Source organism: Tauraco erythrolophus, chromosome 8 (genome assembly GCF_009769465.1).
Source record: "Tauraco erythrolophus isolate bTauEry1 chromosome 8, bTauEry1.pri, whole genome shotgun sequence".
Lineage (NCBI taxonomy): Eukaryota > Metazoa > Chordata > Aves > Musophagiformes > Musophagidae > Tauraco > Tauraco erythrolophus.
In genome coordinates, this window is record NC_141472.1 from 39,159,798 (window position 1) to 39,181,733 (window position 21,936).

General features: G+C 35.2%; 1 protein-coding gene across 1 annotated transcript in view; it reads right to left on the minus strand.

Annotated features, from left to right (window-relative positions):
• Positions 1–21,936, minus strand: part of LRP1B (LDL receptor related protein 1B) — a 583,373-nt gene that overhangs the window by 31,847 nt on the left and 529,590 nt on the right. Inside the window, exons 78-83 of the mRNA XM_086616175.1 lie at positions 21,400–21,623; positions 21,028–21,134; positions 17,745–17,861; positions 15,824–15,997; positions 15,196–15,321; positions 6,789–6,953 (exon numbers count right to left, since the gene is read on the minus strand). Coding sequence (XP_086472301.1) covers positions 6,789–6,953; positions 15,196–15,321; positions 15,824–15,997; positions 17,745–17,861; positions 21,028–21,134; positions 21,400–21,623 — 913 coding nt within the window. The remainder of the gene's footprint in view (positions 1–6,788; positions 6,954–15,195; positions 15,322–15,823; positions 15,998–17,744; positions 17,862–21,027; positions 21,135–21,399; positions 21,624–21,936) is intronic.

Here is a 21,936-nt window from a genome sequence, read left to right on the forward strand (position 1 = left end):
TCTATTTTTCAAAATGATGGGGCAACGATATTTTTCTCGTTTGTAGAAAAGAGTATTCTATTCTTTGCTAATGTAGGCTGATAAATATGCCAAACTCCTGACAGTTATATGAAAATTTAATACAGTATAGCCTAAACCCCATTTTTGTCACTCAATTTAACATGACTTTTAGCAATGTTAATAGTTCATTGCCTATTTATACACAGACTGTTGGCATCTAAAATAATACTGACATTTTCATCTGCCTTATTCTCATAAATTATTTCTGATACAAAATGGTTCCAAAAACAGTTAATAAAAATGCAGTATTAAACAATGATAAACAATGCCATAAGGTTTTGTATCATAGGATCAGAATACTGATTTATGTTTGCAAAGAAAATAGTTATGTTAACCAAGATGCCATGTATCCTAACTAACAAACATGGCATGGCAATCTCATGCACAGAGAACTTCAGCATTTACACTGGTTGTGAAGTTGCAGGATTGTCTCTTAGTTCCCAACGTTCACCATCACAGAAAAGTTCACAACACATGATAGTATAGAAAATATTAGCAAGTGGCTTATAGAACACTAACTGCTTCAAATTCAGATAGCCATCTTTTGGTGAATTTTACGGAAAAACGAGCAAAAATATTTTTCTGATATAATTATATTCTGATATAATTCCCTATTTTGAGCTCTTCCGTCCTCAGTGCAATCCTCAACTGAATTTACTGTATCAGAACACTGTTGTCTTTTCCTCTGCCTATTACAGATTAGCACCCTAACTTTCACCTATCCTCTTTAGTCTCTTCCCTAACATTATAAACTCCCCAAAAATTTCTGGTTTTGATTATCTATATCAAAATGTGGATAAAGTGGCAGCACATTCTCAGCATCTCATGTAAACATTCCAATTTCAAAACCATGGTATTAATATCTACAGAGGAAAGATTTTTTTTTTCCCCCAGATTTCTCCACTCAGTGATTTACAATGAATTGCAGGGAATACATTAACGAGCACCCGGTATATAAGACACATAAAACAAGTAACAAAGATAATAATGAAAATTCTCTGAGGAAACAATGTACTTGAAAGTCACTATTCTCTAAAGATATTCTATGTAGTCTGTCTCAAAAAAATAATTACTGATTTTTTTACCTTAATTCTAAAACTGATAGAACTTGAAACAAACTTACAAATTTCTTACATATTTTTTCAAATGTTTTGCACATAATTTGGTAAATTAAAGAAGAATACTTTATGGTGACCCTGGGAAATATGAAGTTATTTTTGGCAGTAGGACATGAACAAAATATGTGAAGTTTTAGGCATGAAGATGAAATGCAGTTTCCCCCTTTCTTACAAAGAAAAATCATCCGTGAGAAGATTATAGAGATCAAAATCCTGTTGAGCATTGGCTCAACTACATTTTGGTGACAGAGACTGTACTTACTCCTAGTTTGCCAATTTAATTTACTATATAATAGTAAATAACTTTTCATATAATCTTCAAAAATAGCTAATAAATATTTTAGTGCACTGTCTCTGTAATATCTAGGTCATCTCTTTTGGAGATCTACTCATAAACTCCTATTTACATTTATTTTGTGATGAACAGAACTCTAAGGAGATCAACTTTGATTCATGCTATTGCCTAAACAACAGAGAAATATTGCTTATTTTGTATGACCATGGAAGGTATTTTGCAATTTAGAAAAAAATTAATTTAGGGAAATAGCACTATTTTTGTAAGCTTTCTGAAAGTTTCAAAAAATGAGATCATCCAAATGAATGCCTGCACCAAGACACAGATTTTTTTTTTTCTTCCAGTCAATGGTAAATTCACTAACAGCAATGTGTGTTTTTAAGTTGTTATGTATGAATATGCACATTTAATTTGCATTAAATAATTAAAGGAAACAATGTGGCACTACACCATCCTGCTGTAAGTAATATCATGTCTTCTGGTCTAGTTATCAGCAGTCTGTGGGAATCACAATAATTCATTTCTGCGTGGCTGATGAACCATAATTAGCTTTACTGAATCAATAGTAGTAAGGAGAAGCTGTATTACTGTATATAATTAGTAGGTGAGCTGACTGGGATCAATCCCAACAGATAAACATTCTCTCCATGCTGTGAAAGAAAGGTAGAAAACAACAATCTCTAAATATATTGGAGCAGTCTCAAAGGCTGCTCTTACCAAGGCTGGTTGTGGTGGTTCTGATGGGACACTTAGATCGGCTGTGCACCGTACCAGACAGCCTTGACATCCAACTAAACACCACTGCTCTCCCCTTCCCACAGTCCCTGTCCTGGTGACAAGGACACAGCATACCCCTTTGAGGCTACTGGGGCTGGTAAGACATTAGCAAAGTAAACAGGTTCTCCACTGACAGTGTTTCCAGTATGTGCCATCGTGTCCCAAATCAACTTGTTTCGCTTATAAAATAGAATACAAAATAATATCTACTTTATGTATAACTTTTTTTTTTTTGAGATATATTCATCAATTTTCATTTAATGGAAAGACACAATAATTTTTTACTCATTTTGATACAAACATCACAATTCTATGCAGTTAGACGTACTCTTTGGACTGTAAGTACAGTACAAATATGTTTTTATTTAACTTTGTGAACTAGTTAGATCTAGTTAATGTGTTCAAGACATTTAGTAAATTATTGCACCAACATTTTTACTTTAAATTTTAAGGAGAACGGAAGTGCATTTTTATGGTAACATTTAATTTTTTCTAAATTCCCATTAATTTGGCTAACTGGAAAGTGTTCATTATTATACTCAAACTTTTAATTACACGTCTCAGATGTGTACTTTTAATTAACTGATGACATTTTCTTTGTTCAATTATTGTAGCTCAATACAACTGTCATAAACTTATAAATTTTAATTAAAGCTGCCCCAATCTCTAGCTATATAATGTTCACACAGGAATTTGCCAAAAGGCTTAGCAGTAAGTAAACCAACAGTGAATAATCCCTGAATTGCCAGTGGGATTTGTTTAACAAATTAACATTTTTGTGCAGATAATGAGGTTCTCCAACTTACCACATCCAGCAAAGATTTAGCACAATCATGTTTAAAAAACGAGTAATACTCCGCAATTTACTTAATTAGTTATCACATTACTATTATATACTGAGTGGTGAAAGAGAACAGGATTTACACATTCAGTAGAACACACACATTCACTAGAAGAACATTTTATATGCTGTGTCATTTTATTTATATCAGAACATGATGAAAGGTTTGTCTCTTCCTCGGTTTTGGAGTCAGAAGCCAACAATATGGAAATTCCCTGACTCCTAGGGAAGCCTCCCAGCAGTGGGGACCCTGCAGCAGCTCATCTCCCAGTGAGGGTAAACTTACTGGCAATCCCTAAGCTTTCCAAAGGGCACACGTGTAGAATGACACTCATTAAATCGACTGCATCAAAGCTATATGAGCTGGATAATACACGAGAATCGATAAGGGCAATCAGAGCTTCTAAGAAAGCCAGAGTCAAGCAAGCTGAAATTACCACAGGTCGTTTATATTTTGCAGAGAGGATTTGGATTGGCATTTGCACACATATGGCTTCTGCAACTTACAGAGGAAAAAGCTTCATCATTTTGAACAAAAATAGATTTTAAAAAAAGAGAAAATTGGGAAAATACGTGCAACTTGATTGCATCAGTTCAGCAGGACAGTTTGATGAGCAATTGTAAAATGGATCAAAAGTATAAATGCCACTTTTGAGGAACTGGCTGTGAGCACTGTAGTATGGGAGGTCGTATGCACAGATAGCAAGCAATAGCACAGTAGAATAAATTAAAATTATGTTGAGCTGATGTTATTTTAAAATAGTAATTTTATACTTTGCAGAACTGTGAGTGAATTCTCTACCAAAAAAAAACCAAAACCCAACCCCCCCAAAAAGTGTGCAATGTACCTATTTCTAGTGGACAAGTTAACCTGGTAGGATGTCATATTGTAAATCTAGACAGAATACAATGCCCGAGTTCTACAATCATTAAGGAAAAACTGAGCAATTCCTGGTAATAAGGAACCTTTTTATTCCTACATGTAGCAATGTGCAAGAATAAAGTTACATGTACAATAACGATGCTCCTAAGAACCTGACAGAGCAGATGAAGTCTACCTTGAAGGCTGAGATACCGAGAAGGAAATGAGTGAGTGCTGCTCTGTTCTGGATTTCACACCCTCAGTCCAAACTGGGAATGGTGTGTGCAGCCCCTGCAGCTAAATGTGCACTCTCTGATGCAACGACCGAATAACATGCATTGCACAGGGGTATATTTGACTGAAAAGAGGAAATGGTTCTTGTAAAAACACTTGAGGAACTAAACTTTGTTGACTTAATTACGGTTTTCATTACTTTTCGGGTGTCCAGTTTAGTTTCCCTTTGAAAGATACATAATCCTTAGAAAGAGATATAATCTTTTTTTTCCACGTCTCTAGCACATGACAGTTATGGCACCAGCTTCAAGGCATGGCTACCCTCATGAACTGGAAATGGCAGATAGGAAATCTGGTTACATTGAAATATGATTATGAAAATTTGATTAACCTGGGAAAGCGGATACAGTACAGCAGAAGAATATTCCTATTAGCAGGTATGCCCAGTCAGAGTCATGAGAACGAGCCCTGTGTTGGTCTCGGCTCATAAAGGCTTCGCACAGTTTGGCCATGTGTGGTACATTAAACTGTAGTTGCAGGTAAAGACTCAGATTCGCCAAAATCAGGCAATTGAACAGTGAGATGTGAATTGTAGTGACACTCATGCTGGCTTTCCTGATGCATTTTTGGTGCAGGCACATTATCCCGTGGGAGACCAAGCAGAAATAAGGCTAATACTCACATCTCCAGGCCCTCTGTAGCAGGTGGGGCCAGGATTAACAATTTAGCAGAAGTATATTGTTGACTGGATGATCTCTAAGGTTGGACTGGATGATCTCTAAGGTCTTTTCCAACCTAGAAATCTATGAATCTGCTCATCTCTCTCCTTTACTCACTGGTGACCAAACCTACTACACTAATTATTTCAGCAAGGCTGAGAGATTTCAGAGGCTGGATTTAGCAGGGGAAGGAAAAAAAGAAAAACAAAAAAAGAAATACAGGAGATAGCATAGTTGTGTGAGCATAGCAAGTGTTAGCTGCCTGGTAAGGAAAACATGAGCTGCTGGAGGTGAGCAAGCCCTATGACTACTGCCAAAAGAAAAGGGTTTCTGTAGGTTTCAGAACTGAGCTGAGTTTTAGGAGCCAAGTTACTAATTTTATGAAGCCTTTTAACCCCACAAAAGTACATGTCTGGCATTTAATTGATAAATAGGTGGGAGTAAACACCCTCTCCTCAGATGACAAGGAGGTCTGCACGTCATTTAAATCACTTGTGACTTACTTTCATTCACTTGCATGTTCTCACTAAACATGTATTGATCTCACTACACTGATAAAAATCTCTGCTTATCATTTGTGTCAGTAGTTCCATCAGCTACTAGAAGCAGCTTCAAGTATAATTTGTCAGCTTCAAGTACAAGTAATTCTCATTTTCTAATATTTAGTCATTACAGTCAACATAGTGATGTTAACTACAAACAACATTATTAACCCTCAAACACTCAGAACTGAAAAATCCTCTGTTTGGCACACAAGACGCTAAATTTGCATTCACTTGGATTTTTGCCACCACATCTCAGTAAATAAGAGGAGGCTTCAGGGCAGCCAGGATGTGAAGCTAAATTACTAAACTATATAAGCTAAAGTTAATTAGTAAGGAGTGCTAAGGAAAACATTGAGATCTAAGCCCCCTCTGTCACAGAGACTAAGACATAATTCTGCATTACAGGGAGCTCTCTCTGCTTGTGCTAAACAGTCAAAGTCCTGTTCTAAAGTCAGGTGTCTGCAGTTTTCTTACAGAGATCAGGGTGCTGGTCATTTCATCACACAGGACAAAATGATTCACACCATCTTCAGCAGCTGATAGGCTTCTGAGAAGAGATGAGACAGCAAACTCTTCTCCAGCTGTTCTACTTTGAATCAAGTATTTAAATATTCCTTGCAGTGGAAAACAGAATTCAACTTCTCCTTTTTCACATAATTACTAAATTTTAGACTACTCCTTACCACACTTTCCCTCTCTAGCCCAAGCACTAATTGCATTATACAAGCTACAACAGCCTACATGTCAGGGACAAAGATCAACTGTCAAAATACCCACGTTTTCATAGTTAGAATAATCTCCCTGAACTGAAGAGGAGATGTGATTTCCAATTCCTTCAGGAAAATAAAGGATCTGAATTCTGATCAGCCAAATCTTCCTGAGAATTAGATGAGTAGAACGCCTACTTTGTAAATTTCAGTAAGACAAAGGTAACAGATTGAGGCCACACAACTCTAATTTAAAGAAATATCTCCGTGTATGCACCTAAAAATTCAGAGGGAGAATTAAGATAGAGAGAGCAAGATGTGTGGAGTTGTTCCAGATGTAGTTTGACTGGACCTTAAGCTTTACAATTCCATTTCTACACCTCAACACGTGTGTCTTTATACTGAATATTCCCTTCCATGCTCCCTTTTGTGAGATGCAGATACACGAATGAAAAGCACTATTGATTGTAACGTATATGTATGGTATATGCTGCTATATTGCACATAGTTTTAAGTACAGGCAAAGCAAACAAGTTACAAAGAGAAAAAATATCACAAACAAGGAATGAATTCAAACGTTTAAATTAATGCAGGTATAATTGTAAGATACAACTGCTCGGAAATATTTACCAAGGAGAGAGGCTGCACAGGTTCCTCCATTCTGGCAGTAGTTGTAGCAATGGTTAGTTTCACACCTTTCACCGGAGTAACTTGGCCAGCAGTGACATCGAGGATCCCCCTTCTCATTTATAATGCACTTGCCTCCATTTTCACAGGTTAATTTACAGGTATCATCTGCAGCAAGAGCACACACAGAACTGTTTTCAGCAATTCCATTTCACGTTGACTGGCAAGACAGAACCTGATGCATCTTAAATAAAGCTACAGGTCTCTAACAATGCGGGAAAAAAATAATCACTTTTCAAAATGGAGAAAGTGAACTATCACTTCTGTTTTCACAGTGCTAGGAAAAAAGGCACACTTAGGAGACCATAAGCCCTCACCAAGAGCTGCAGAGCTGGTGGAGGCTACAGCAGGGCTGTGAGCTTGTACCACACCGACCTGGAGGCCTGTGCCTGGCAGTTATGCTCCGTCCAAAAGATGCCACAGGAAAGCTGACCTCCTTAGAACGTAAGTTAGTAATGACACCATGGGTTCTTGCTCGAAACTATCATTCCTAGTTAGTTTAAGAAACGAAAAAATGGATGTTGGTTTCACCTGGGAGATCTCAGAAAACTTCCCACTCATTTCTGACGACCTCAAGTCTTTCCCTATTTGATTTTTTGGACCTCTCTTCCACTCTAACACTCTTCTTAACTAAATCCTATCGAAAATATTTAAAAGGAAGTTATTCGGCCTTTAAATCCTCCTCAAAAATTGATATTTGCATACTAACTTGTTGCTCCTAAACCATATTTTCTGATTTATTCTTATTCTCCTCTGCTTAGTCTGTAAAATCACTACGAACAGATACTGCCTGCTGCTCTGCATTCACCGAGTGCTTGCGGCAGCAGTGCCACCATCTTAGCAGCGAAGTACGAGGTGACACAAATTCTGATTAGGCCAGATTCAATCTGTCTATAAAGCCGTTTTGCAATTAGAGTTGTGCCTGTCTTGGAAATACTTTGAAATATAAATCTCTATTCATTTCAGTGAACAAGATATAAAATCATTCAATGACACCAACAAGAAATTAATTATAGACTAGCACGCATACAACTCTCAAACATACCAATAATTGTAATCCTAAAGAAATAGACAAGTACCTTTCCAGCCTAAAACATGTTTTCAGCAATAAGACCTCTCATTTCTCACATAGCAAAACAAATCCTGTGAAGCCAGGCTGCTGCTTCACTAATCCAGCGTTTGAACCTACATGGCTTTTAACAAGAGGGATACCACAAACACTGAGAGCGCTTCAGTAATATATTCACCAGCTGCAGATATCTGGCTGAATTAATCTGTTTTAGTTAAATAACAAATGAAAAAGAGCCAAGGTTCCCATTTGTCCTATACTTGTTGAAATCTAGCATTGACTGACACAGGCACACCAACTCCTTTTTGATGTTTAAAGAAACACATTGCGTTTTAAGTGCAGAATTCAGCAATGTCGAATACCCTCTAGCTGAATCGTTCTCTCCAGCATGGACTCTGCAGAGTCCAGTAATATCACTGTGCTTGTGCAGCAGCCTTTTCTTTGGATGCACCCAAGTCTCTCTTTCCTGCCCACGTACACCCCTCCTCGGCAGGGTCTGGCTGCCTCTGTTCACGGCCACTGCTGAGATGGTGTAGGCAATTTGAGGCAATTGCACCTCTCTCAAATTAAGCTGTAACTAGACAACCAATCTAAAAGTTATTGTGGGGGCACATCAATATTTCAGGTGTTTTCCAAGAAAAATCTGAAATATCATTTGCTCTTAATTTTTTGGTATCCACCCTGGATATATACATCTGCTGTAACAAAGCTACTTTGTATTTGGGAGTTTGAGGATGCCTCAGTGTTTTATTTATTTGGGTGGTTCATTAAACCCTTTGATGTTCCATGAACCATTCTTCAGTTACTCATTACAGAAGTTGTTTCAATGGATAATGTAGCATATCTTATTGGAGAGAAGGTCTATTTTTGTTTTGCTTATCTTATCTGTTTTTCTTATCATTAGTCATGAGTTTATAAAGCAGAACTTGGTAAAAACAGAATAAACAACACTGAAGTACAGACAAGTGCTCATTTTTATGAACCTTTCTGATAGCACATTAAAACTGTGTTATGGTCCTCTTCTAGAGTAATTCAGCAGAATTAAGATATAATTTTTTTTAAAAAAATGCAGAAATTAAGACAGACTAAGAATTCAAGAGAAAAACAGAGTATCGAAAGGCATATTTAGAACTATAAAACATGAAATACAAACTTGAAAGTTACCCTAACCGCACCAAGAAATACTTGCCTTCATATTTTCAGGAAAATATACTGAGCTAAAAATTGCCCACAGTAATGATTTTCTAATCCAATTGGCTTTCAAAGATTGGGACACTCATGTCTTACATTTTTAAAATGCAATATATGTTTTAACCTTATGCAATGGTCAACTGAGAAGGTTCCTGAAAAAAACATTAAAGTTTATAATACTTTGTAACATCACAGGATTATTAAAATTCACTACTGATTTTGTTCTCTATAAAACATTTTAAATTCAAGAGTTTCAATACAAATCTAATATGAAACAGAGAAAAGTAACTACAACAATTGTGGACTTTAAATAAGTTAAGAAATAGGATTGAAAGATGTAATGGATAAGCCAGTTTTAAAATACTATGTTAGACTTTAACAATATAGGGGTTTTAAAGCTGCTGCTTTGTTGTCTGAAGGTAAACACAAGAATCAAATTACTCTTGCTGATTCACATCAGCTGAGTACAAAAGGGGATCAGACGCCTTTGTGTGGGAGACAGGAGCAGAACAGTCCCATAGGAGAAGACAGGAAGAAAAAGAATACAGGAGAGAAACAACAGAAGAATTGTTACAAAAAGCTGAATACTCTTCATTTGAATTCCTGAATAAAGAAGAAAGAAGAGCTGAAAGCACTGAAGAGCTCTTCCTGAAAGAAGAGCTGAGAATGGCTCTAGTAAGTAACCAGTATTGGAACAAAGTTTAAAAAACAAACCAAAAGAAAACAGTAAAGTTTCTATCCAGAGTCAATTCAATACTGGTCTGAGCTTGGTGGAAGTCAGACTCAAAGACCAGTCAGCTTCTCTTTTCACTTCTGAAATGACAGAAATAAATAACTTCACTTGTTATACTACTCCTAGTCTAGCTACTGGATCTCTGTAACAAGAAGGAAAGTAAAGGCCTATAGCTCATGTCATTTTACATATTTTCTCCTAGCCTGGTTATTTAGTCTTATGTTGCCTTAATTTGCTTATTTCAATGTTAACATACTTTTAATAAAGCATTAAATAACTTTATCTTTTTCTTCCTGATAGGAGTATTTGACACAAACATTAATGGATTTATGGCTGATTTACTCCATCTTTGACTCTTTCCTTTAAAAGAAAGTAGAAGGAAAATCTTACACAGAAGAAACACTGATAAAGAAGCACACCAAAGCTTTTGTGAGCTCTACTGGTATTTTTTTCCTTCACTCATTCAATTTTTTGGATATTCCATCCCTCTCCTCCAATCACAAACACACCTCTTTTATTGGCATTTCTATACAACCCTTTCTTTCTTGAGAAAAATGCATCCTACTTTTCACTACTTTTTTTCTCTTTGAAATATCCACTGATTTCCAGACTGCGCAGTTAAATGGAGAGGTGATGCTATTGAGCACAAGGTTAATAAACTACATTCTCTGGGACAAGAACAGTTTCTCTCCCCACAGGGGAAAATACTCATCTCATGGGGCTGAAAGGTATTTGTTCTTGCCTGTCCTTCAGACAAGGGTGTAGCTCATCCTTTACTGAGCTGAATGCACCTATTAAAGAGAGCTCAGTGTTCTAATTTTATGGTAAAGTTGTATAAATTTTCCTGCCCCTTCAGATGAGGGTCTTACTATCTGCTAGTTTTCAATTTTCTGACATTTATCAGAACAAGTTGCAATCCCCAAATTTTGCCTGTATGCTGTAAGACTGCTTTAATGCAACCCATTTTCTTCTGTTCTGGGAAACACCAGTCCCAATAGTAACCCCTTTGTAAATACAGAAGACTGCTGTAAACAAGAGATTTTTTTTTTCTCAAATCAGAAGTTGCTTTCTGTTTTTGACCTCAGTTCTATTTGATAGCTAAAAAGACTGAAAGCAGGATCAAAATCAGGAAGATAGCATGGATTGAACTGCCATAGCTTTTGCTAATACAGCTCCCTGAGGCAGACTTTGTGGGTGAGAAAAAAGGTATATAGGGATTAACCTCTACATCCCCAGCCAGGCCACCTGGTCTGCCAGCAATCCATCTCTGCAGTGCTCAAGTCCCCACAGAAGTGTGCTGAAGGAAGCACCATGATAAATTAAATATTTCATCTCTATTCAGAAGAAATGTCAGATCTGAGTTTTCGTAATTCTTCTCAGGCTTTTCATCCAGCCAAGAGAGCACAACTATCCCTTTCTAAAAAAGAAAGGGATAAACGTGCAGCTCCAGAACAATGAACTCTTGGAATTGTTCATTACTCTTGCTCATTCAGCTGTGGTACACACTGTCTTCCTCCAGTGCAAGTGTCTGTGTTTTCATCCTCTTGGTATGTTTCTAGGTTCACTGTGCTACAGACAATTAGATACAATAAGCCTAATAGATGCAAATCCAGTGGTCTCTTTTAGGAAAATGAAGTGGTACTCTACCCATTTGAAAACCAAAGGGTAGCTTCTAAACTGAGAAAGTCAGGTCTGCTATAGTCAATAAATAAGCCACAAAAGAACTGTGCTCTGTCATTATCATCTAGGAAGAAATGAGATGGAAGCTTATCTATGAACATACAGGAACTCGCTTTCATTATGTTATAAAAACATTTTGAGTGATACGACACACATATGTTGTAATAACTCCGGCTTGAAAAAGCCAAATCAAACTGAAAAGCTGTTTCTCATCAATTCTGAGAGATGCTGGTGAAGCAGCTGTCTGAAGCAATCTGGATTCAGTCTTACAGAAAGCCACTGAGGATTCAACATTTAGAATTCCTCATGTAGGACTTACGAAGAAAAATCAATTCAAAGGATCAAGCCAGTAGTAATATTATGCAGAATTTCAAGACTTACTTCAATTTTCTTTTGTTAAAAAAAACCCCACACCTCAACAATCCAATGAACCAGAATCTGAGTCAGTTTTTGGGATACAGTCACAAGAAACAGAGCAAGAGTGAGATTACATCCCAGTTACCAACCTTCATGTAGATTGACTAGTAAGAAACAGTACAAAGTGCGCAACGCATCTCTACAGTAGTCATGCCAAAACCTACCAAAATAAATAGCATAGTAATGTTGAAAATGACCGTTACTTGTTGGAAGGCATTTTTCTCACGGATAGACATATGCGTTGTCAAAACAGAATCTTCAAGCACAGACTCTCCTGGGGGCACTGTTTAAGATGGATGGGAACTGGAGATGGCTGTCTCATTCTGACTCTGTAAAGTCATGGAAATCTACTACTAGCTTCCTTACTACATTTCAAAAGTCCCAAAACACTTAAAGACACTAAAAAGTACTATGAATATTCAATATACCTCTGTTTACTATTGTAACTTGATTTATATATTGTTCCAAAAGTACAGTCTAGTCACAATAGTTCTTGATATACACAATTACTACTAATTTATGAAACTAAAAGACTTCTTACATGACTTGAAACAGCTACTGTGCAAGGACAAAACAACCAATTCTATTGCTACATGAATGACGTCCACTAAAAGAGACTTAAAAAGTTGAAGTTTTAGATTTGTAAATTAGTGGTAGTGTATTTTTGAATGCATAAAATATAACGTACGTAAATCATTGTAACCTAGCTACTATACAACTATTGCACTGTGATCAAATCAGTAACAAAATCTAATGAAAACATCAGTTAAAAAGTGTTTCACACATACTCATGTCTCAAATTAAAATCTTCTGGATATCATTCTTTTAGGGGAAAACCCACAAAATCATGAAAATCAACAGGAACATTTCAACTGACTTTAAATCAGGATTTTATTGCAGACTAACAAAAAAAAAAAGACTATATAATCTCCCTTCAGCTTAATGTCAGGTCACTCTTCTATACCATACGTGTATTGACAGACATGTAAGGCAAGAATTGGTGTTTTGGGTTACTGACATTTGTAACCATGCCAAAAATGCTCTGAGACAATGAAGACAACATAATACTAGATTTCAACAAGTTGTATGCAGTTCGGAATATTTCATATACATTTTCTAGCTCTTCATCAGAAAAAGAAAGGAAGACTGCAGCTCCTATATTTTTTTTATTCCCGACTGTATAACTTCTTAAAGGAAAAGAACCTGGTTTATAACTTGATGTCTTTTGTTTGCAGCATATTAGCAGCCTATTAATGGCAAGTGAGTTGTCAGTCAGCTATTAATTATAAAGCTGTATTCATTCAAGATACTGATTTTGAGGTCAACTCTGATCTTTCCAGGAAAGATCCTTGGAAGCCTAAGTGGAGTGCTGGCATAAGACAAACATTTAACATTCCCTTCATACTTTTTTTAAAAAGTCAAAATAATGAAAAAACACACACTTGTTCGTAAGCTATGAAACAGACTTGTTTCAATTCATAATTTATAATCTATGAGGTTACAAACTCTGCAATCTATCACAAAAATAACATACAAGAAAGAAATGTACAAAAAAAGTCTATGATAGACATTACTTGAAATATAATTGTAATCAGAAAACTGAGAAACACTTATTCAGCAGACCTTTAAAAAGGCATAAGAGATATTGCAATTGTGGGAAGATACTGAAAATTGTCAATATATTAAAAATGCTTCTCTAGGCATTTTCTGTCTATCCATAAAAATTTACGACCAGCAGTGAAATAATTTAAAAGCCTCTTCAGATCTTCCTCTAACAAAAAAAATAGCATGGCATAATCCTTTGCCCCACTAGTAAAACTGTAGCATTACTGAAATTATGGGCTCAAATTAGTCACCAGTGAAAAACTATATTCTTTTACTTGTCCTTTCTTCAACACCTAAGTAGGAGCTACAGGTCACTTGAAATAATTTTTAGGCGGTACTGTATCAGGAGAAAATCTTGTAATATTATTGCTGGATTTCTGGCTCCTGACAACAAGTCCGAGGTAACCAGGCAGACAAGCATCCATCTCAGATGAACAAAGAGCTGATACTTGGAGGGGCAGGGAGGGCAGATGCTCTTTGAAGACAAAGGGTGTTTAGACTGATTTTTCTCAAGAGTTAGAGACCTTGTACAGTATATTAATGTTTCTACTGTATTTTTGCTAGAGCATGGTGTAGTTGATCTTAAAGTTGGTACTGTAAATGCATTGCATACAATGTACTCCTACACAAGCTAAACACACAAATGCATTTTTTTATATAGGACAAGTTTTCTAACAATGTTTTACTCTCTAAATTATTCTTCAATTTCTTGATACAGGAAGAGAAATGCTGCTACACATTTATTAATACCTCATCATAAAACACTAAAACACAGCTGTATAAATTCAATATTTAAAGACTAAGCAGTATAAATAGGTGAGATTTTCTCCACAAAATGATGACATTTCAGGTAAATTAATTTAATTGCTAAATTGAGCATTTTAAGTACTGAAGATCTCACTGAAATATGTATCACTTACATATCTGAGCCTGGAATTAAACTTTAGAAAAACTTTCTAATGCATCCTGACTTTTCATACACATAAGAAATCCTATTCTATGATTTCTGGAATGTTTTAAAATTCAAGCTGGCTAAGAATTCTTTCCAGCTGTCTGACCACCCCAGATTTGGCCTCAATTACAGTGGGAAGAGTTTTACAGTACTTAACAATTTTCTTCTATGGAAAAGAAGACTTTCCCCCCCCCCCCTCTAAAACATAGCAAGAACTTAGTAGCTCTTTTACCACGAAGTCTGGTTTCCTGGGTCTTGATATTAGTCATTATTAGATATTACCAAAAGATATAATTTTAGATAAAAATATTTCTATTACTATTGCTGTAGTCTAAGTAGAGGCGTTTCTTGATGGTCTTTAAGGTTATTTTTTTTTCCTCCTGAACAGCTAATGTTTAACTTGGATTCCAAAATGCTTCAGAGCTTTTCAAACTTCGTTTGGCCAATAGATATACACATTCACTTTTAAATATCATCTGGTATCAATTCAGCCTGAAAGCTCATTTTTCATTTTGATGAATATAAACAGGTTTTCTTGAATCAGGGATTTTGGTTCTTCACATGTAGTTTCCACTTCAGAGAAGCAATATCTATGTTGTACAACATGACAAAACTCTCGACTCGCAGGCAGCCTAGCCTTTTGCCATGACGAAAGCCGACCACTTGCTTATTTACTGTCTCCCACGCAGTTTTCAATACCTACCTAAGAGGCTCTGATCAATGCATGTTCCATTCACCAGTGATTTTCCTTCTGGACAAGCACATGTTGCACCAGAAGGGTTGAGTAAACAAATGAATTCACATGTCAGGTCCAAGCATGGATTAGGCACTGTTTAAGAAAAGACAATATTAAAAATATTTTTTTTTAGAATCATACTTAAAGAGCTAGGAGAAAATAAATAATCAGATATAAAAATTCTGATACACTTCCAGTTTCCAGGATATCAACAGCCTCAAGTCAGTGAACACACTCACTCAAATGCCAGTGCAAGACGCAGAGCAGGATAGAATTTATTCCAGTAACAAAAACATAAATCGGTAAAAAACCTCATACAGTTGTGGCTGGAGGTATTTGTATTCAGCTCTTCTAATTTTTTTTTATACCTCATTTGCAGTGCAGGTACACTAGGTAAGCATTTGTCCAATGTCCTTTCCAACGGAGAAAATGAATCAAAAAATATAAATTAAACTTATATAAAGAAATATTACTAAATGTATTTTCAGTTTGTACAATCAGGCTCTGTTTTATATTTGTACAACTTGGTTTATGTTTTTTCCCCCTTGAGGTGAACTTGCTCAGTATTGAGTTTAAAGTAATTATGCTTACTCACAGTCCATTTGTTTGTAGCGGTGAAAAATCAAGGCACTTTTTGCTTTATCAACATCCACACTCAGATATTCTACAAGGCTTCTGCCAAATTTGTGTACTCTAAATGCGCCATTTTTAGGACCTGCTCCATATATGTAATCCTCAAAAACGTCAATTCTATGTGGATGCAGTAAACCTTAAATAGAAGCAAAAAAAAAATAAAAATATATATTTACAGTAAAATAATAACTTAATTTTATTAATAACTTCAATTGCATTACTGAAATTACCAGCTAAAAGACATTATTATTCAGACAGTTTGTTTTGTACTCACAAAGTACAAAAAAGTTCTTCCCATACTACAAGCAACTAAAATCAAGCTTTTGATTAACTTTCCACACAGTTCAGCCTCAGACAATGGTTGAATATTGAAAAGTAGGGAAATCCCACAGTAACAACCAGCTAATTAGAACATACTTAGCTGCAACACTTTAACTAGAAGTATGAGGCAAGAAAGAAAAGAGATTATTTTGCTGTACATAAAAGAAACTTTTCTGACAAAACATTTCTTCACCTTTTTCTTAACGTTTGAAATGCTAATTTTCATGCTACACTTATTTTAATTCATAATTATAGTAAATTGATGTAAAATAAAATGCTAAGCCTCTACCAAGTCCTCATTTTCAAGAGCTACGAGTGCTGATTAGATCACATAGTTGGATTTCTTATGGCTGTAGAATTTCACACATTTACCTGTGTAACAAGGTAATAGCTTGTTAAGAATAAAATTTCTTTGCCAGAGATGTATCTCTTCTTGATTTGAAGCCGTAAAGAAACAGAACTTATCATTCCTTTTGATACCTTGTTCCTAGTATTATTCCCATTTACTGTAAAAATGGTTTTATATTTCACTTGTATTTATTCAGTTTCAATCATCAGCTCACCAAAGCAAGTGTGAGCAAAGTTACCAGGAGGAGTTACTGTCTTATCAAATCTCTTGTCAGGCATCTGCATGGCATGGTTCAGTGTTACAGGAGGTGGTAGTCGGATCCCTACACTCAACAAAGTGATTCTTCTTGAGATAACCACTTCCATGTATATTGATCCAAGTTGTGAAATAAAATGCTATTAAACCAGAATAAGATGATTTAAATCTAGTACTGCTCAATTTGGATTATGGAAGATTTTTCCTATTATCTTTCAGAACCTCCTGGTGAATTCCAGATCATTGCTTAAAACTCTCAGCAGCACTAGACGTAGTATCATCCTGATGAAACCATCCACCTAAGCAATCCCCCAAAAAAGCTTGCTTTCAAATTTTTAAAATGTTCTGATGTTTCCTTTCTTTTGTATTAAAATTTCATAAATTGTTACATATATTATCAAATTGTTAAAAAGCCAACATGCAATCCTATAAAAACAAAGTTTGTTCAACCAGAATCTCTTTTCTTTTGAAAAGAACTTTCTTCATTCACATTCTGTTAGTAGAATTCTGTGATTACTTACTGACCTGAAAGCCAAATCCATTATTTTTCCCAGAATTGATTCAGGTCAACTGCTCTACAAACAATATAATTCCTGTGCTATGCAGACAGCTCTAATTTCTAACTAGTCAAGGTCCTCCTGTTGCTACATAAATCCAAGTGAGGCCAAGCATAAATATTAATCACAATGTCATTTGGTAATACCTAAGTTCATGATTAGATAACAATCTTGGAAATTTGCACATATCATTGAATATTTGTTCCCCTAAAGTAACTTTATCAGATTATCATAAAGCTTAAGTATCTCTTTGTTTAGATAATATCTGAAGTATTATCTAACAAAAGGCAACGAACATTACTTAATAATCACTGCTGTTTGCTTACATAGTTTCTCTGAATAGTGGAACTTCAGCCAAACAAAATAAAATTGAGAGCATGTTATATAAAAGCTCTTCATACCTTGTTTAGTGCTCACAGAGACAACTGAATCAGAACCATCAAAAAGAACGCTGCCAATGACAGATAATTCAAAATCAGCCCAAAACAAACGCTGACTGAACTGATCAACTACGAGACCTACAAAGAAAATAAAGTTGAAACAGGTACATAAATCTGAAAAAGAATTTGATGTTTTAATGTAACTGTATATTTTTATATCATTCCTATTCTTGTGAACTGAAAGCATTGTGACAATGAAAAAAACACGACTGGAAACCGAGGAGAATAAAATATAACACCTTCCACTTAAACGTTCCTCTTGAGACAACCATGGTTTTTTACTTTCTTGAGCTTACTCTTCCACAGTCAGTATCTTTTCAAACCCATTATTCTCAGCAGGTAGAGTCATATACCAAGTGGGAACTAAATCATAGAATCTAATCCTGTAATTTGCTCTACCAACAACAACAACAAAATCTATTATGTCGATAGATTTCTAAGCAGTAGCATCAGTGTGACCACGTGGTAAAAAAAAAAAAAAAAAATCAGATTATTTTAATTAAATTAGTGTTGAAAGTTTTAAACAGCAACATTTCACAAATATATGAAAAGCAAGCACAAGCCTGAGTGACTGAGAACTCAAATAAGGGTAAAAGATAGATAACGTTGGAACTACTTAGCCTCTAGACAATAACGAAATAGTTAAATCAAGCAGTTCATGTTTCACAGAGGATGATTAAATGATTAATATGGCATTTGAGGTCATGTCGAAAGCTTCAGCCTGAAAAAATATTTGAACCATAAAATAATTTAATTCTGAGCTTCTGAAGTTGTGGTGTATTTTTAATAGGAGTGGGAAAAAGTATTTTTCTTCCTACTTATGTAAGTAGGTAAGTCAGAAAAAATACATCAAAAGAAATTATACATAACAGCAAAAATTCTCTTTTTAGGGTCATAAATTAATCAGCTACAGATAGATGAGATGAAGAGGAGGAAGTCTGACACACAGATCAGTGAAATATGTTTACATTTGGAACTCTGTTAAAAAAAAAACCTCTTTAAAAGAAGCACTGGTATTCAGGTATACAGCTAAAGAGAATAATATCTGGCAAAAGATAATCACAATGTGTCAGCTCTGTGTGATGCATGGTACCTGTAAGGGGGAATATTTCAGCAGCAGTCCCCAGACTCCAGCTTTAAATTATTCTTTGCGTTTTAATAAGAATATTTAAATATCAAATAATAAATACATAACATTCTCAATGTATCTTTCACAGTATAAGAGACAACATAGTGTAAAAAAAGTACTTTTTGTTTTATACATATAGCATTCCTGTCATAGTCATTTTTACGTAAATCCTGTGAAGTCAAGACCAAATGCTTGAATTCTCACTCATTCTTATTTGAAATAGGAACGGCATATTTAGTAATAAATTTAAGAGCAGTGGAACTCAGATGTTCAGTAAAATCTTAAACTTCATCTAAACAATAGTAATAAAGTCTCATTTGGGAGGAAATATTAAAGGCTTGGACTCTTTCTTTGTCTTCCCTCTGCAAAGACATGGATCTGTGTGAAATATCTGACAAAATATTAAAAGTTTTCATAAACATGTACTTTCTACCACGACATAAAGGAGGAAAAGCACAGGAGGATGCCACAAAAGTGTTTTCAAGCAGTAGGTACAGGAAAATGCAATACTGTGGCAAGGCACTTGTGAAACTCTCTCTTTGCAAAGTCTGCTCATTTTTGGTAATTCTGTTAATGTTCATTTTATTCATCCTTGTAAGGAGACAGAGGTCTGGTTAAATGTTTATATGAAACTTTTCTATATAAAATATACCAAGGAAAAATTGATGAAGAAAAGCTCCAGCAGTTCTACTTCTGGTCAAGAAAGTAGTAAACACTTCCATTTTCAGATAAGTTTGATAGCATTACTACCTAAAAAATTCAATAATTTCACTAATCCAATACTGCTGGTAAAAAAAAAAAAAAAAAAGCTTTAAATGCCCTTCAATGATCAAGGAAGCTGTGACTAGCTCCATATGACATAACCTTGGCAATCAACCAAGATGATAAAAATAGACAAAAAAGCACAATTCCAGCAACTAGAACCACATCTAATGATTTGTGCATCTGATATGTTCACAATGTTTTACTAAGAAATCCAAAGACTATCTATCAACTCTGATAAACATAAAATTCTGTTGTCTTTCAGTCTGAATAATCAGAAGATTTTTATCGAATTCACTACTGAATATGTATTTTTTTCTTATTATTATTGTGCTTCTTACTTACCCAAGGAGCACAAGCTTCCTCTCCTCAAACCTTTCCTTATCACATATGTAATTTCTTAAATTGCTATATTTCAATCTAATCAGTTCAATAAAGAAGTAATGTTTTTTTTTAAGGGATGAATGTAATTTGCATATGCAACACCACAAGCCCACCTTAGCATGGGATTTAACAATCTGTTAAAGTATTATTACTTGTTGCTGTGATAGTGGCAGCTTCTGAAATGCTTAGATATTCAGATAGCACCGTCTTGAAAGAAGCCTGTTTCAACAGATATGCGTACCAAAGTTGGACAACCCCTAATTTGCAATGCAATAACAACAAATTATCATTGTAAGCCTGGAGAAACATCAAATATTGCATGAGAAAATGGGTCACGAACAAATCATTTGCGGTTTCAAGGCAGAATGCTGCTATTTGAGAGGCACACATTTCATTCTGGATTTATCATTTCCTTTGTCATAAAAATTACTTTTATCCTGCCAATGGAGTCTTAATGGTAACTTGCAAGATCTCAACATGTATTGTGTCAAGTTTCAAAACAGTTCTGTAAAATAGTGAGATAATGAAGTTGTTGCTTCTTTGAATACTTCAACCTTGTATTATACTATGTTGTAGTGTATTCAGAAAGGTAACTAGAACAGGCTGTGAGATTTCATATGCATTCTTAAAAAATGTGTCTTACCACTAACTGGTGTTCCCTTAATTGATTTTTGCCTGTTCAGTGCTATGGAACAAATCATATTTTAACTGATTATATATAGTCCTTTGTTCCTGCTTTGTAAAATCATCATGGTAAGCTTTGTTACAAAAGTTTAAGTCATATTAAGATGTATCACTTGAAAACAGAAGCAAGAATTTTGATTAGTAAACAGCACATGAATAACCAGAATACATATTTTTTTAAAGTATATAGTTTTTTTTTCAAACTGAGAAACTGGAATTCAGCCAACAAATCTACACTGAGTTAGCAAGTGCCATGCAATTAGGAAAAACGGATAAGTTGTATACCTGTAGGTCTTTGTAAATTTTTTTGAACCAATATCCTTCTCAGAGTACCATCCATAGACGATTCTTCTATGTGAGAGCGATCCCCAATAACTGTCCAGTACATCATCCTAAAATGTTAAACATAGAGAATGAGTTAGATGCCTACACAGAACCTCAAAACACTTCACTGATATTAAATTATTATGAATTTTCAAGCCTACCTGGCAGATGGGAGGTAACTGATCCTGATTTACATTTAGGTAAATTGAGTAGGAAAGTTCGGTAAATGACTTGGAAAAGTTTAGACATTTATAGACGTAATTTTGTTTTTCTTATTCTATTTTGCCTTTTTGTTTGAATTACCAAAACAGAATAATGTTGAAACGTACATACCCCCTTTTTGGATTTACAGCAATTGCATACGGTTCTCCTGCCATGCTTGTAAGGAGTCTTGTACAGTTAGGTCCGTTCAATTGACCTACATTGATGGAGTATCTCAGACTTGTCCAATGAGTTGTATAGTAGCTGAACCAATGCATTCTGGAATGATCAGTCCAATAAATATTTCCAGCGACCCAGTCAACAGCAATGCCCCTAGGTCTTTTGAATTCTGGACACTAAAAGGAACAGATGTTAAAGTCAGATTTACGGAAATGATCTTTCACAGCAGCTGCAGAGTCACAGATTTATGTAACTTTTTACAGTTAAATAACTTTTACCTTCAGAATGGTGAAATATTTAAAAACACCGCATTGGAAAGTCATAAATTCCACCCGCAGGTGATAAGCTGTAAGAGATCTGCTGACAGTTCTATTCAATGTAGAAGAAAAAGGCACTTAGGCATGAACTACTTGAACTATTGATACTGAAGCCAATAAATGTTACATACTGTAATTGAAAATGAAAGGTAAAGGAAGAATTAAGATTATA